Source organism: Triticum urartu, chromosome 1A (genome assembly GCF_056163025.1).
Source record: "Triticum urartu cultivar PI428250 chromosome 1A, HENAU_Tu73, whole genome shotgun sequence".
NCBI lineage: Eukaryota > Viridiplantae > Streptophyta > Magnoliopsida > Poales > Poaceae > Triticum > Triticum urartu.
This window is the reverse complement of record NC_141873.1, coordinates 496513732-496530457: the sequence shown is the minus strand read 5'-3', so window position 1 is coordinate 496530457 and position 16726 is coordinate 496513732. Positions and strand designations below refer to the sequence as shown.

General features: G+C 47.7%; 1 protein-coding gene across 1 annotated transcript; it reads left to right on the top strand.

The window, feature by feature from the left end:
* Nucleotides 1-932: 932 nt before the first annotated feature.
* On the top strand, nt 933-3996 carry LOC125536432 (cation/H(+) antiporter 15). Its single transcript, XM_048699660.2, has 4 exons — nt 933-1344; nt 1423-2421; nt 2518-2914; nt 3010-3996. The coding sequence occupies exons 1-4, from the start codon at nt 1069-1071 to the stop codon at nt 3906-3908; spliced, it is 2571 nt and encodes an 856-aa protein (XP_048555617.2). The 5' UTR covers nt 933-1068; the 3' UTR covers nt 3909-3996.
* The last annotated feature ends 12730 nt before the right edge of the window (nt 3997-16726 follow it).

The window sequence follows — 16726 nt, the reverse complement described above, 5'->3', positions numbered from 1 at the left end:
TTTCAAACATATCAACAGAATTTTGTTTGAATTTGAATAATTTTAAATTGGAAAACTAGATTGAAAAATATAGGCCAGAATGAATGTACGTAAATTTTCCAGACAAGTCAACTAAAAATTTGCTTGAATTCTAATAATTTTAAGTTACAAAATCTAAAAAGCAAAATATAGTGCAGAATGAATGTCCGTAATTTCCTTTCAGACAAATCAGCGGAAAATATGTTTGAATTTTAATAATTTAAATTTGAAAATGTTGACAAAAGAAAATATAATTCTAAATGTGTACCTTTATTTAGCCTAAAGGATCTACACATTGGTAGTCCGTGTAAACAACAACGGTGGTGTGGTTACTACTCTAGCGCTATTACAGCTAGTCGATGGTTCGAACTCCCTCAGACCTATTTTCTAGTCCAAATTATTCACAACGCACACTGACGGGCAGGACCCAGCGGAATACTATTTAACATTACCTGTGTTGGAGGGCTTTTGTACGAAGTTTAAAAAAAACTTGAAGGTGCTTCTACAAAAAATATTACATGCACAACGCTTCAGCCACTGACAATGGGCCCCGGTCATGCTGGCATGCCATATAAGCAGTGAATACATCCGTGTACGGAAAATGTGACCGTATTTGCATGTCCACGCAAGTTTGATGACTAGAAACACGTATTTTGCAAGTTTATGCACCAAACTGACCATTACGTGCAAGTTCTATGACTCCTGATGTATTTTACTTTTTCTATACTAATCTCTCCCCACCCCCTTGATTTTCAGTGGGATGTGTGCCAATCCGTTGATTCCCTAAAAATCAGTCCGTGTGTGTAGCATTGCTCCGGCCGAAATTAGCAGCTCCTCTCCCACTCACCGCCGCGCGCGCCCATACGCTCCCCCTCTCTCTCTCTCTCTCTCTCTCTCTCTCTCTTCACTTTGACCGTTTCCACCGTTCGTGAACCAGCCACACTCCTCTCTGTCGCGAAATCCAGCGAACCCGCGGCCCGCGCGCGCGCGCCCAAGGGAGCAGAGCGCGGCGCCCACGCACGAGAGCTCGGCGTCGTCCCATGCGCCGAGATGACCGACACGTTACCCGGCGGTGGCGACGTCACGGCGCCGATGGAGCAGGCCGCCGCCGCCGCCGGGATGACCGGCTCCGGCGCGGCGGCGGCGGCGGTGGTGTGCTACTCGCCCATGAAGGTCACCACGTACGGCATCTGGGAGGGCGTCAACCCGCTGGAGTTCTCCCTCCCCATCTTCATCCTCCAGACGGCCGTCATCGTCGGCACCACCCGCCTCCTCGTCCTCCTCCTCAAGCCCTTCCGCCAGCCCCGCGTCATCGCTGAGATCCTCGTACGTGCCCTGCCTCCATTAATTGAGAACAGGATTCTGCTTGCTTGCTTGCTCAACGGACGTACGTATGTGCTGCAGGCCGGCGTCATCCTGGGCCCGTCGGTGATGGGGCAGGTCGGGACGTGGGCGGGCACCGTGTTCCCGGGCCGGAGCCTGCTCACCCTGGAGACGGTGGCGCACCTGGGCCTTCTCTACTTCCTCTTCCTGGTCGGCCTCGAGATGGACGTCAACGTCATCAAGCGCTCCGGGAAGAAGGCCGTCATCATCGCCGTGGCCGGCATGGCGCTGCCCTTCTGCATCGGCACCGCCACCTCCTTCATCTTCCGGCACCAGGTGTCCAAGAACGTGCACCAGGCCTCCTTCCTGCTCTTCCTCGGCGTCGCGCTCTCCGTCACGGCCTTCCCGGTGCTCGCCCGGATCCTCGCCGAGATCAAGCTGCTCAACTCGGACCTCGGCAAGATCGCCATGTCCGCGGCCATCGTCAACGACATGTGCGCCTGGATCCTGCTCGCGCTCGCCATCGCCATCTCCGACGTGAACAGCACCCCGTTCTCCTCCCTCTACGTGCTCCTCTCCGGCGTGGCGTTCGTGCTGGCGTGCTTCTACGTCGTGCGCCCGGTCATGTGGTGGATCGTCCGCCGCATCCCCGAGGGCGAGACCATCAGCGACGTGCAGGTCACGCTCATACTCACCGGCGTCATGATCTCCGGCGTGTGCACCGACGCCATCGGCATCCACTCCGTGTTCGGCGCCTTCGTCTACGGGCTGGTGATACCCAGCGGGGAGCTCGGCGTGGTGCTGATCGAGAAGCTGGAGGACTTCGTGATGGGGCTGCTGCTCCCGCTCTTCTTCGCCATCAGTGGCCTCCGCACCAACGTGACCCGGGTGCGCGACCCGGTCACCGCGGGGCTCCTGGTGCTGGTGTTCGTCATGGCCAGCTTCGCCAAGATCATGGGCACCATCCTCATCGCCATCTCCTACACCATGACCTTCCGCGACGGCGTCGCCCTCGGCTTCCTCATGAACACCAGGGGGCTCGTCGAGATGATCGTCCTCAACATCGGAAGGGACAAGCAGGTGACCATCTTCATCTCTCGCGCGGATTTGAACAATTTCAATTTGCAACTAGCTAGCGGGCGAACGTGACATGGGTCGGTGTTGTTGTGGTTGCAGGTGCTGGACGATGAGTCGTTCGCGGTGATGGTGCTGGTGTCGGTGGCGATGACGGCGCTGGTGACGCCGGTGGTGACCACGGTGTACCGTCCGGCGCGGCGGCTGGTCGGGTACAAGCGGCGCAACCTGCAGCGGTCGAAGCACGACGCGGAGCTGCGCATGCTGGCGTGCGTGCACACCACCCGCAACGTGCCGTCCATCATCTCCCTCCTCGAGCTCTCCAACCCGAGCAAGCGCTCCCCCCTATTCATCTACGCGCTCCACCTAGTGGAGCTCACCGGGCGCGCGTCAAACATGCTCGCCGCCCACCACACCGCCGCCAACCAGAACCGCAGCGCCAGCACCAGCGCCAGCGAGCACATCTTCAACGCCTTCGAGAACTACGAGGAGAGCGTCGGTCAGTAGTCCTCGTATGCCTTCCGTTGAGATCGATCGATGCAATGCAACGACGTGTGACCTGACGTGAATCATGAATGCATTGTCCACGAGCAGCCGGCGTGTCGGTCCAGGCGCTGACGGCGGTGTCGCCGTACCAGACGATGCACGAGGACGTGTCGGTGCTGGCGGAGGACAAGCACGTGTCGCTCATCGTGCTCCCGTTCCACAAGCAGCAGACGGTGGACGGCGGCATGGAGCCCATCCACCCCGCCCTCAAGGGCTTCAACGAGAGCATCCTCAACTCGGCGCCCTGCTCCGTCGGCATCCTCGTCGACCGCGGCCTCAGCGCCCCCGCGGCGCGCCTGTCCAGCGTGCACCGCATGGCGCTCCTCTTCTTCGGCGGGCCGGACGACCGCGAGGGGCTCGCCTACGCGTGGCGGATGGTGGAGAACCCCGGCGTCTGCCTCGCCATCGTCCGCTTCATCCCGCCAGGCTACACGGCGCCGCCGCCGGCGGTGGCGCCGCCGTCGTCCGTGCCGTCCGGCTCGCGCGCCATCACCATCGTGCCCGACGTGCCCAAGACGGAGCGGCAGATGGACGAGGAGTACCTCAACGAGTTCCGGTCGCGCAACGTGGGCAACGAGGCCATCGTGTACGTGGAGCAGGTGGTGGCCAACAGCGAGGAGACCATGGCGGCCATCCGGAACCTGGGCAACGCGCACGAGCTGTACATCGTCGGCAGGCACCCCGGCGAGGAGAGCTCGCCGCTCACGTCGGCGCTGTCCGACTGGATGGAGTCGCCGGAGCTGGGGCCGATCGGGGACCTGCTGGTGTCGTCCGAGTTCTCCAAGATGGTGTCCGTGCTGGTGATGCAGCAGTACCAGCTCACCGCGGCGGGGCTGCCGGCGGTGCCCGTGGCGGAGGACCCCGTGCGGCAGTACGTGACCAATGCCAACCAGCGGCCGGCGACGGGGGTCGGCGGATACCAGTTGGTGGGCCGAGGTGGCTACTGACACGATAGCTCTTGATTAATTGGACCTTGGTTGATTAACCAGTAGTGTAAACAGTTTGTCTAATTCACATCTAGATGTTTTTTAAGGATATCACATCTAAGCTCCTACAAGTATATAATGTAGCAATAAAAAATAAAAAAATTAGGATAAAAAAAAATAGACCACAAACAGAGTGGACATCAGCTTAGATGTGACATAGTTATGTCACATCTAGATGTGTCCTAGACAGACCCGTAAAGTGTAAAACACGCGGTTTTTTAGGGAGTTCGTTGGATCGATGGTCGTGTTGTGTGTACAATTCTAGCTGATTAACTCTTGTGTTTTCTGCTATGTAGACCTTGTGCGATTGTACCGTTTGGTTTTTGTAATGAGAAGAAGGTTGTAGTTGAACGTCCCTAGTGTAAATTCACCTTTTGTTTAGCCAAAAGTTTTGTTTGTGTTGGTGTTCTGCATAGAAATTTATCTCTCTTTTTTTCTTTTATGTACTGGTCCCTTCCTTTTTTTGCGGGTGAGAAAATTGTATTACTCAGGAGTAGCAAGGTTACAATCATCCAGAGCAGCTCGACGGCAACAGGAGGGCGAGAACCAAGGCAAGTCATGGTTCTGCCTTCAGTTCTAGTAAAATTTGCTAGACTATCGCTAACTTTATTTTGGTTCCGACTTACATGAGTAATACGACAATCATGAAGAGACACCGGGTACTTAATCTCCTTAACTACAGAGGCATAGATTGATCTGTCCAGGTCACGAGCTTGGATCAACTTCACAACAACAATGAAATTCATCTCAATGATATTTGGGGCATCGCTCGGTTGGATAGCAAAAGATAAACCTTCCAAACACGCATAGAGTTCCACCTCCAAAGCATCACAACAAGAGAATAACTGTCTGCATAAGGAGAATGTGCTTTTCCCACTATCATTCCGAAGAATCATACCAGCCTCTGCTGCGCCATCAGGAGACGAGGACCCATATGTATTCAGTTTAGTCCATCCTTGATCTGGAGGTGTGCAGGACGTGGAGCTAGGTGTCATCAATCCATGTGAGCTGCTTGCTGCAACATTATGGAGCTGTTTGGTTCTATGCCTAACCATGCCACACTTTACCATACAATGTTCCCACACTTGCCTAAGGTTAGTTCTTCAAAATGAAAGTCACAAGTTGGCAAGCCTAAGGGAATCTTGCCACACTTTTTGAGTATATGTGATGTGGGGCCCTAGTGTGGCTTGCCTAAGGTGTGGCTTGAACCAAACACCCGTCCAAGTTGGTCAAACTTGCCTAACCTTAGGTGTGGCAACCTTAGGCAAACTTAGTCTCAAACCAAACAACCCCTATATATCACTACTGACTTGCCCTTCCGAGGATCATCACATAGATCAAATTTCAGGCCAACCAAAGGTTCCAAGTAGCTAACAAGAAATCTCTTAGATGCTTCCATTGGAGGTGGTGGCTTGTGATGCACAACCTCTTTACGAATATGCCAGCAGGACCACAAAGTCATAAGAACCATACTTCGCTCAATATCAGATAGTGAATCCAACACATGAAATAACCACTCTTTCTCGTTGTTCTCAATCTCTTCCAAAACCGGCAAATGTCCAAACTTCTGATATTGTTCTCCATAATTCTCGGCCTAAAGGACAATGGAAAAAATAGATGTAAATTGTCCGCTCTGTGGCTGCCTCATGTAAAGTGAGAACTTCTTTAACGTTCACACCTTGGTCATGTGACACTTCAAAAAATTACATTATGTCATCCCCAAACAAAAGATGTGATACGCCCAGAGCTATTCAGCAGATTTTCAAAGAGTAATATTACCACTTGAGACCGGATGCTTCAGAATTAGATAATTGCCTTCCTTGGGATGAGAAGCGACGGCTGTGTTCCATTTTCCGAATTAGATAATTGCCCATATGCGTTTCAATGTTGCATAAATGTGATAGTACTTCCTCCGTACCATAATATAAGATTTTATTACAAAGGAACTCAGTGATTACTCCTTTGTAGGGCCTTTACGCGAGTAAATATTTATTTCTTTGTCTTATATATTTTTTGACACTACAAAATATGTACTGTCAAAAAACATCTTACACTAATGTCAAAAAATATCTTACGTTATGGAACGGAGAGAGTAAAAATCAAATAAAACCGGCAAAGGAAACACCCAAAATAAACAACACAAAAACCCGCTCCCAAGTACTACCGTCTCGCAGTAAGCAAGATATGGCACTGGAGGTAAAGACACTCCCATCAAGAGATAAGAGACGAATGTGACCACAGGCTCTCTCAGAGCTCAGGCACTCTCGGCCGTCGGATCGGTTCGCTTGATGGAATTCCGGCCGTCGGATCGAGCCGCTGGATGACCTCGGCCGTCGGATCTAGGATGAGCACTGTAGAAATGAATAGTTACTCCCGTTTCGTGCCACCGCGCGTAAATAGCCTGCCCCGCCGGGGGCATTTTTGTCATTTCACTCAAGGGGGGTATAAAAGGGCTGGCTCCCGTGGAGACAACCCTAGCCGCCGCTCTCCTCCTCCTTCCACCCCCCCGACGCGCCTCCTCTCCTCCTTCCCCGCCGCCACTCGACCTCCTCCTTCCACCCGCTGCCGCCCTGAAGGAAATATGTCCTAGAGGCAATAATAAAGTTATTATTTATTTTCTTATATCATGATAAATGTTTATTATTCATGCTAAAATTGTATTAACCGGAAACATAATACATGTGTGAATACATAGACAAACTTAGTGTCACTAGTATGCCTCTACTTGACTAGCTCGTTAATCAAAGATGGTTATGTTTCCTAACCATGAACAAAGTGTTGTTATTTGATTAACGATGTCACATCATTAGTTGAATGATCTGATTGACATGACCCATTCCATTAGCTTAGCACCCGATCGTTTAGTATGTTGCTATTGCTTTCTTCATGACTTATACATGTTCCTATGACTATGAGATTATGCAACTCCCGTTTGCCGGAGGAACACTTTGTGTGCTACCAAACGTCACAACGTAACTGGGTGATTATAAAGGAGCTCTACAGGTGTCTCCAATGGTAAATGTTGGGTTGGCGTATTTCGAGAATAGGATTTGTCACTCCGATTGTCGGAGAGGTATCTCTGGGCCCTCTCGGTAATGCACATCACATAAGCCTTGCAAGCATTGCAACTAATGAGTTAGTTGCGGGATGATATATTACGGAACGAGTAAAGAGACTTGCCGGTAACGAGATTGAACTAGGTATTGGATACCGACGATCGAATCTCGGGCAAGTAACATACCGATGACAAAGGGAACAACGTATGTTGTTATGCTGTCTGACCGATAAAGATCTTCGTAGAATATGTAGGAGCCAATATGGGCATCCAGGTCCCGCTATTGGTTATTGACCGGAGACGTGTCTCGGTCATGTCTACATTGTTCTCGAACCGTAGGGTCCGCACGCTTAACGTTACGATGACAGTTATTATGAGTTTATGCATTTTGATGTACCGAAGATTGTTTGGAGTCCCGGATGTGATCATGGACATGACGAGGAGTCTCAAAATGGTCGAGACATAAAGATTGATATATTGGAAGCCTATGTTTGGATATCGGAAGTGTTCCGGGTGAAATCGGGATTTTACTGGAGTACCGGGAGGTTACCGGAACCCCCCGGGAGCTATATGGGCCTTAGTGGGCTTTAGTGGAAAGGAGAAAGGGGCAGCCCAAGGTGGGCCGCGCGCCTCCCCCCTCCCCTAGTCCTATTAGGACAAGGAGAGGTGGCCGGCCCCCTCTCTCTCTTTCCCCCCTCGAGGAATCCTATTCCAACTAGGATTGGGGGGGGGGGGAATCCTACTCCCAGAGGGAGTAGGACTCCCTTGGCGCGCCCTCCTTGGCCGGCCGCCCCCTCCCCCTTGGCTCCTTTATATACGGAGGCAGGGGCATCCTAGGACACACAAGTTGATCCTTGAGATCGTTCCTTAGCCGTGTGCGGTGCCCCCTGCCACCATATTCCACCTCGATCATATTGTAGCGGTGCTTAGGCGAAGCCCTGCGACGGTAGAACATCAAGATCGTCACCACGCCGTCGTGCTGACGGAACTCCTCCCCGACGCTTTGCTGGATCGGAGCCCGGGGATTGTCATCGAGCTGTACGTGTGCTAAGAACTCGGAGGTGCTGGAGTAACGGTGCTTGGATCGGTCGGATCGGGAAGACGTACGACTACTTCCTCTACGTTGTGTCAACGCTTCCGCAGTCGGTCTGCGTGGGTACGTAGACAATACTCTCCCGTCTCGTTGCTGTGCATCATCATGATCTTGCGTGTGCGTAGGAAAATTTTGAAATTACTACGTTCCCCAACACGCCCGGCCTCCTCCCGCCCACGCCTCCCTCTCCTCCTTCCTCGCCGCCGCCTGTGCGCCTCCTCTCCCCCTCTCTCTCGTTCCCCTACCTCCCGCACGTGCCTCCTCTCCTCCCGCCCATACCGCCGCCGCCGCCGCCACCGCCACCCACCGCCTCGAACCACGCCGTCGGCATCCATCTACTGCTCCGGCGCCGTCCAGATGCGCCGCAACAGAGCCCCCCCCCCCCCAGTCCTCCCTCTCGTCTGCTCCACGTACGCCGCTTGATTCCGGCGAGCCCCGACATCTCCGCCACCGTGCAGCACAGCGCCGAGCTCGCCTCGCTCCATTGCGTCCTCTCCTCCTGCCGGATTCGCCGCTCACGGCCCCCTACTCGTGACCCTGCCCCGTGGTTAGGGTTTCGGGTGTTGGTTCCAACACCGACGGCTATGTCAGGTGATTTCATCCCCTCCCCTCCCTCCTCCTCCTCATCTCCCTCTTCCTCTCTCTAATCTCTTGTTTTGTAGCAGCAGAGGACGAGTTGGGTGAGGGGATGATCATGGTGGCGGCCAGATCCACCATGGCTGCAAGTCCTTTTTGTTCGTTTGTGGATCTTTGGGTCATCTGAAGGTCAACCCCTCTTCTCCACATACTTTTCAATCTTCCGTTAGGGCTAGGTGTATGCTGGTATGGCCATGTGGTTTTTTAGGTTTGTTATATTCTGTTGTTGTGCATGATGGTGTGTAGGCTGGGAAGTGAGAGTCTTATTTTGTTTTTTATTGTCTTTGGTAAAAGCCAAAAGTGCTACGACTTGTTATTGGCGGAGCACAGATTTATGTATTCTGTTATTTGTCTGGATCCTTGTAGGGCGTGTGATCCTCTGTTGGTGGAGTGTTGGTGTTTTTGTTGCTTTCAGTCTAGCTAGGCTCCAAGGAAGGGCCTTTTTGGATCTGTCTTATTCTCTTTCTAGCTTCTTGTCCAGGGGAGCATTGGATCTAGGTATGTTCTTAGTGAAACATGCCTTTGTTGTTGTGGAGAGGTTTAGGCCAGCAAGTTTGTTGGGATTGTATGATAATGAGGAGTACGCCATGAGATGCTTTACTGTTTTGGTGTGCCTTTTGTTTGGTGCTTATGGATAAATAAATGGACCTGTTGAGAGACTAAGGCAAAGATAGAGGAATGGAGGTTTGGATCTGTCTTGTTTTGTTGGTACCATGTTGTCTAGGGGGGCATTGGATCTAGCTACATTTTTTTAATAAAGTATGTCTTTGTTGTTGAGGTGGGGTTCAGGCCTCACAGGTGGGTCATACAATAATTAGATGGCTTCATATTTTTTGGATGAATAGATGGATCTTGTGGGAGATGACGGCATCAACTGTCTTGCGGTTTTGCTACATGGATCAGATGACAGCCAGGGCTAGAATATATTCAATTGTCTTGGAGATGTTTCTGTCATATGATAGTTAGGAGATTCTTTGCCGCTTCAGTTGTGCCCCTTTTGATTGGTATTTTTGGGTGAATAAATGGATATTCTGAGGGATGAAGGCTAAAATATATTCAGTTTTATTAGAGTTGTAGTGTATGAATTTGGTGAGAGATAAGGGCTGAAATACATTAGTTTGTCTTGGAGTTTCAGGTTTTTTGTGCATTTGGTTCTGGTTGTTTTGACCTGACTAAGTGACACCTAGGTTTCATTGATTTCTTGGGATTCTTCATTATCTTGATCCATGCCTGGTACTGAATCTGAATGTTTTCATCTCCGGTACCATGGCATGGCATTGGAGGCGGCATCTTGGTGAAGAAGAGGACGGCAGTAGCTTAGGGAGGAAGATGACACTGGCAACCTGCAGTGTAAGAGGCTGACAATGCCGCCGTTGATGTTCTCCGGCAGTAGCTATTCAGGTATATTTATCTTTTGCATGTTCTGGTTGTTGACAAGCAGGCAATGTGTGCCATGATGAGAGCAACACAAGTAATGGTTGTTTTAGTGTTGCATATACATCACTGATTGTGTGTATCTACTTCTCAGTTGGCTGAATAATTAGTGGCTCACTAATTAAACAAGCATGGATGCTAGAGCTAATTTGTGGCCCCCTAATTTAACAACCCAGGGTGCTAAAACTTTCTACAATGGAGCTAATTAAACAAACCAGGATGCTAGAATTAATTAGTGGTTCACTACTTAAACAAACCTTAATTGGTCGGCCCGCGATTGGCGAGGCGAACGGGGCAGCAACCAAACAGCCTCATAATATAGATAACAATCACATGACTGGTTATAGATAATTGTAGGGACTATGCATGGGATGGTACTTAGACCGCCATTCTTACGTGTTTGGTTGGCGCTTGTGATGGAGAGGGGAGGACAGGTTGATCATGGGCATGTGTTGTTGGATTGTGTCTCCCTAAATTTATTAGATAGTTCAAGTGTTGGTTTGTTTTAATTAATCCCTGCTTGGTCATTTATCTTAGGGATCATACATGTCTTCAACCCCTGATTCCTCGATGCTATCGGAGCGCCCTTCGGCGGGAAGAAGGCCGAGGGCGACGCCGTCCCCCAATCCCACGCCTCCAGCCCCTGCTTCTACTAGGTTTGCTAGCGGGTGCAGAGGGTGACTTGCAATGGTTTCCTGCCCCCAGGGACCGGGACATGGTTACCCTCCTCTTAGAATTGCCTTGCTAGGTCTCTTTCATGTCCATATCTTATGTTAGCAAATCACCTGCTAGCTGCTGATTTGCTCTTTATTGTTATTTGGTTAGAAAAAATACTACATGATCATTGTTCTGATTGTGCACCTGCTAGCTCCCTTTTCTCATATTTTCTCAAAGGGAATGGTCAGATGGATCTGTTAGTTTTTTTCTAATCCAGTACAAACTCCTGCAGTGGACTTATATATAGCAAAATGAGTATGGTTGTGTTGTTTTTTAGTTCTTTTCTACTCGAGTAGAAATTCGGGCAGTCAGGTTGTAGTGACCTGTAAGCCCCCCCATGATAATTGCTTGCCAAGTTCAATTCTTGTGGAGCATTGGAATTTGTGCATAGGAATACTCTGTTCATGTCAAGTTCTATGGACATGGGAAATGGAAACAACCTTTCTGTAGCAAGTTTTCTGTTGGTTATTTGCCTCATGGTTCATTGGTTTGCAGGCGACAGGGGAGTTGACTGATTGTACATGTGTGCTAATGAGTGTTTTATGGGTTTTATGGTTGTGTTGTAGGCTACATTTGAGATGGAGAGGACTAGCCTTTGGAGCAGGCTAGATATGCTATTGGATATTGAAGGATTTGTAGCAGGCTGCGTTTTCTATGACAGACTGGTTATGCATGGATTTGAATGTAATGCTTCTACTATGATTTCAGCTCCATTCCATCCTCTGATTTGCCCTGCTGCACCGTGGGTGCCTCGCCTTCTCAACACTCAGATTCCTCCCTCCCTCTCTCAGGTTGCTCGACAGGAGGAGTGCAGGAACCGCTGGCCACCCCTTCTCCCTCGTCCTCAAGCCTCAACGCCGTTGTTGATGCCTCCAGGAGCTTGGAAGGTATCGGCGACGACGCCCACAAGTCTGTGGTGAGCGCCCTCTCCACTTTACCCCTTTTCCTTTGCCTTTTGCGCTGGCTCTAGATGCCCTCGGGAGCCACCTACATAATTAATCTATGGGTTACATAGTCCAGTAGGCTTCCTGCTTATTATTTATATATGCAAAAAATAACACAGGATCATGTTTTTGGTTCTTAAAGAAAGAGAGAGACAGAGGATCATGTTTTTGTTGCGGTCCAATACTAAAGTTGGTAATGTTGATCGGAGATGGTTAAATTTCATAGCAAAAATATCTACCTCATACCTTAGGAATGACTGTCAATTGCTTCTCTTTTTTTGTTTACAATAATGCTATTTTTGCACCTTTATGTTGTGCATGGACACACATTTTTTAAACAACTGCATGAGAGAAAAGTTACAGATCTGCCATGAATTTTAACAGTATTTGTTCTTTCAAGTTTCGATGTGCTTGTTGCTGGTGCTTGTTGATGAGGTTGTTGCTTTGCTTTCTGTGTAGGAGCGCAGGGTCAGGGTGTGTAGTTGTTCAATTGCTCGGCAACCACTGCTCCCGGCGGCAGCCACCATGCATCGGCTGCTCCATCAAAGGCAAGCCTATCTCTTCTGTCTATTATAATATTTTTTTCCTATGAATTTTGTGTACGAATATAATTGTATGATGCCATTGCTAATGGAATTTGGTGTAAGAGTAGGACTAGGATATGTTTTGTTTAGAATATTTGAGATGGACTATGTCCTAAACCTGGTTCTGTGCCAGTTACATAATCTATATTATGCCTGATTACTGATTGTTTGGTTATCTGCATGTATATGTGATATTCGATGCCTAATTGTATGTTTATTTTTTATACTTTTTATGGATTTATGATGAAACGCTAAATGGGGCTTAGCACGCTATAGTTGCGCTATAGTGTTTCATAGCTTTTGGCTGAGCCGCCGCTAGAGGCTTAGCGCGCTATTTTAGAAACTTTGCTTAATACGTATGTTTAGTGTCTATGCCAATACCTGTGGGTGCTGAAGCGTATTTCAGACGCATTTTCCTTCTGAAAAGGTCACACTATTCCTTCCAAGCATATCCACAGTAAATGATAATGCCTGTCTTTCCTGTATGCAATAGTGTGACAGACGCTCATATTCTCTTTAGTTTTCCACCTCATTCTTTTAACACTTAATCTTGTGTGTTCTTACATATATTCATTGTTTCTTCTCTTTATATGTTCAAATTGTAAAGGAGATGAAATGCACATGTATATCCTTGATAAAGATCTCTGTAATTTTTATATGTGCTCATGAGGATAGTGCTATTGCCTCTAACCGACAAGTTGTTGAATAAGATGATCTCTTTGTGCTTGCTTGTAAATCTGTTGCATCTTATATTTGTTGGATAAGGACTGATGGTTGAGAGGTTGATTCTCAACCATCAGTTGAGCACATAGAGATTTTCAGTTTACAAGTTCAGGGGTTTGGCTGGTCCATGTGCTTTCTTTGTTCCTTTGTGCATGTGTTTAGCCTTTTTTTTGGTGCATGCGGTGGTTCTGCCCGACTGCTGTGACTGTTCTTTCTGCATTGGACTGAATCCATATTGTGATATCTATTTTCCAGGTGCTGCTATGTTCGATGTCGAGTACATCAGGCGCATGATTGAGCTCCGGAGAGGCCTGCACGTGCACTTGCCGGATGGTGACCTCAGGGCTAGTGCTATAAGAACACCTGGAGCACCTATTCTGTCATAGATCCACAACCACAAATTGTTGTTGTTGATGGTGGCATGGTGGCGCACAATATCTTTCAGAAAAAGAAGAAACTTCTCAGAATTCAAGGTTCATTCTTGCTTGAGATATTTGTTTCCCTCTAGATGACATGTTTTATTTTCACCTTTCTATCTAAACTAGATTAACACAAGAAGCAAAATTACTGAAAGCGAATATTTTCGCAGTTTTCTGGACTTGGTGCTTGAAGTCAGGGTGCTGGCATATGATTTTTTTTACTTAATGTAGGAGTAAAGAATTTCAGTTAATACGTTCCTTTAGTACTTAGTTAGCTGCTGCTTTGTAAAGTTCCTTGCCCACTTTACGTTTACACTTTCGGGAGGCATAGTCAAATGGCAGCATTAGAGAAACTAATTACATTTGTTCATACGGTATGATTTGGACTCGTTTCACCTTTAGCATGCTGGCAGGATTTTTAAGCCATTAACTAATTTGTGTTAACCTTCATCTAAGTTCGTTCCGAGAGTAAATTGATAGAACTCTTCAGCCAGACATGCATGGCTTTAAGCTTCTTGAGCTTGTAGGGCTTGAAATGGACCTCCCTGTCATCAGTAAGTTCCAAAATTTTATCCATCTCATAGCCGCACGATTTTGTTACTGGTCTTGGTAAAACCTGCCTCGAATAGATAGATGGTGCATTGCTGATTTGAATGCTGAAATATCTTTCTGACCCTATACAAAAAATATTGTTTTATGTAAATAATGCATTGCATATTTTTTTACTGTTGGCGAATGAATTATTTATGTATAGTTACTACCAAATTATCAGAATAATAAATCTATCACTCGCTCCAATTATTTGTAATTCTGGGTTAGGCTTTTCTTATCTAAACTACTTGATGTGACAAAATATCTTAAACAAGCTCTGTGATTTGTATGCTCTCTTACATTATCAAAGATGATTGCACTTATATGATATGTTTGATACTTCCTATATAATCCGAAAGAAAAAATAGCTGATGTTCCGCTCCCTGCAGGCCTGCACTCGCGTCGTGCCCTTTCCTCTCCATGCCGCCTCGCCTTTCTCCCTGCCTGCTCGTTGCCCCGGTCGTCTCTGATGGTGCTCCTAGATGTGCTATACATCACCTCCTCACCTCCTTGGCCACTTCGGTGCCCATGGCTTTCGTGCTCGTCGGCGGGATGGTGCAAGGCGCAACTCCGACGTGGTTCCTCACTGGTTGGATGGCGTTCAGGCGCAACCCCGGTGCCCTCTGAGTACTGCCTCGGCTACAACCTCCCTCTGTGAGCTCCATCTTCCCCTGCTCTGCTTTGGCTACTATATGGGATATGGCCAGGGCTATGATGATCAGTTATGGCTGATATAGGCATGCTCTCAAGCAGTCGAGGCACTTGTGGGTATTAATTTGGATCCTCCCTTGTTTCTTTGAGTTGTTTTGATCACGTTCTTATTTTAGTGGCTCTGTCCTTGAATGGTCATTTCTAATGAGTGATAACCAGGGCAGTTAAACCCTCGTAAGAACATATTGATCCGGTGATCCATCCAGAAATCCAGAAATAAGTCCATCCAGAAATAAGAATAGAAGCTCCTCAGGCCGCTCCTCAGCGATTTGGGATTCCTGGCCGTCGGATCTGGTTGCTTGATGGATCTTGGGCCGTCGGATCGACCCCTGTAACGACCTCGTCCGTCGGATAAAAAAAAGTTACTGCTGGAATGAATAGTTACTCCCAAAATGAGATATCTCGTGCCACCACGTTTGAATCACATGCCCCATCGGTCGAAAGCCATTCTTGCTAGGGCGATGATGATTAGCCGTGGGTATCAAGTTCGGTCCTCCCTCTTGTCTCTAGAATCCTTTTTGATCCTGTGATACTTATTGTTTTGTCCTTTGGATGGTCATTTTTATTGAGTGATAACTAGGGCAGCTCCACTGTATAAACAGATTGATCTGGTGATAAGAGATGATGGGGGTAGATTATATGATCGAGGAAAGGCAAATCTGAGCCCATATGCATTGAACCCTGAACCCTTTTTATTCGCACGTGCCCCACCTATCGGAAGCCATCCTTGCTAGGGCGATGATGATTCGTTGTGGCTGAAATAAGTGTGCCTTTGAGCAATCAAGGCACCTGTGGGTATCAAGTTGGGTCCTCCCTCTTGTCTCTAGAATCCTTTTTGATCATGTGATGTCCTTGGATGGTCATTCTTGTTGAGTGATAACCAGGGCAGCTCCACTGTATAAACAGATTAATCTGGTGACAAGAGATGGTGGGGGTAGATTATATGATCGAGGAAAGGCAAATCTGAGCCCACTATGCATTGAACCCTGAACCCTTTTTTTATTTAAAGGTGTTGCTTATTTATGCTCCAGTGTTTATAGCCATCTTATGTGAATATTTCTTCTCTCTCATACCTTTATTGCATATAAGTTGTTCTTGACTTTTATTGTTTGTTGTTGGTCCTTCATTTCATCTGGTTAAGAGTAAGCAAGTTGTCGGTTCAATGGCTTGTTTTAATTTGTTGATAAACCAGCAGAAACCACGGTGTCTTGTTTCTAATAACATCGTCTTTAGGCTGGTTAATGTTTGTATTGGAGCTGAGTATTTTTTTTATATTTGCTGTTTATATCCAATATTGCTCCGTTTCATTTAGGACATGCCTGATGAACACATCTATCTATATGCCCCTGATGAACCATGTATTTAATATTTAATACTATAAGGCATGCACAGGAAGCAAATAATCAAGGCTGGGAAAGAAGTGTCATGTCTAATTGCTCTTTATTGCTTGTGTAAACCAAAACAAAAACCGCCATAGACAACTATTTTGCATATATTCATCTGGGGCGAGCAGGGAGCACAATTAGTATCACTATAAACACAAAACTAAATGAGAAGCAAAGTGGAATATTTTATAGTGTAAGACATAGGATTGCACATTTCCAGTTGCAACTTGCAATTGAATTGTAAACTAAGTATTGTAATAACACTCTTTTATTGGCCCTCACTACCCTTGACCAATATATCCAAATCATTATGTCATTTGTGCCTCCCACCATTGTCAAGAACCATGTTAACAAAAGGAAACTCCGAGCAGGAACCGTTCTTCAGGTGGCTTTCCTTTCGCTCATCATTCCTATATTTTATTTCGCTTGTTTTTACCATCTTCCTTCTCTGTCTGTTTCACGGTTGGGACGGTGGTGTGGCGTTGGG

Bases quoted from the DNA above. Each gene is read 5' to 3' on its own strand.
- LOC125536432 (XM_048699660.2), top strand. From the start codon at position 1,069: ATGACCGACACGTTACCCGGCGGTGGCGACGTCACGGCGCCGATGGAG. The intron at 1,345-1,422 runs GTACGTGCCCTG...TATGTGCTGCAG, and splicing joins GCGTCATCGCTGAGATCCTC to GCCGGCGTCATCCTGGGCCC. The intron at 2,422-2,517 runs GTGACCATCTTC...TTGTGGTTGCAG, and splicing joins ACATCGGAAGGGACAAGCAG to GTGCTGGACGATGAGTCGTT.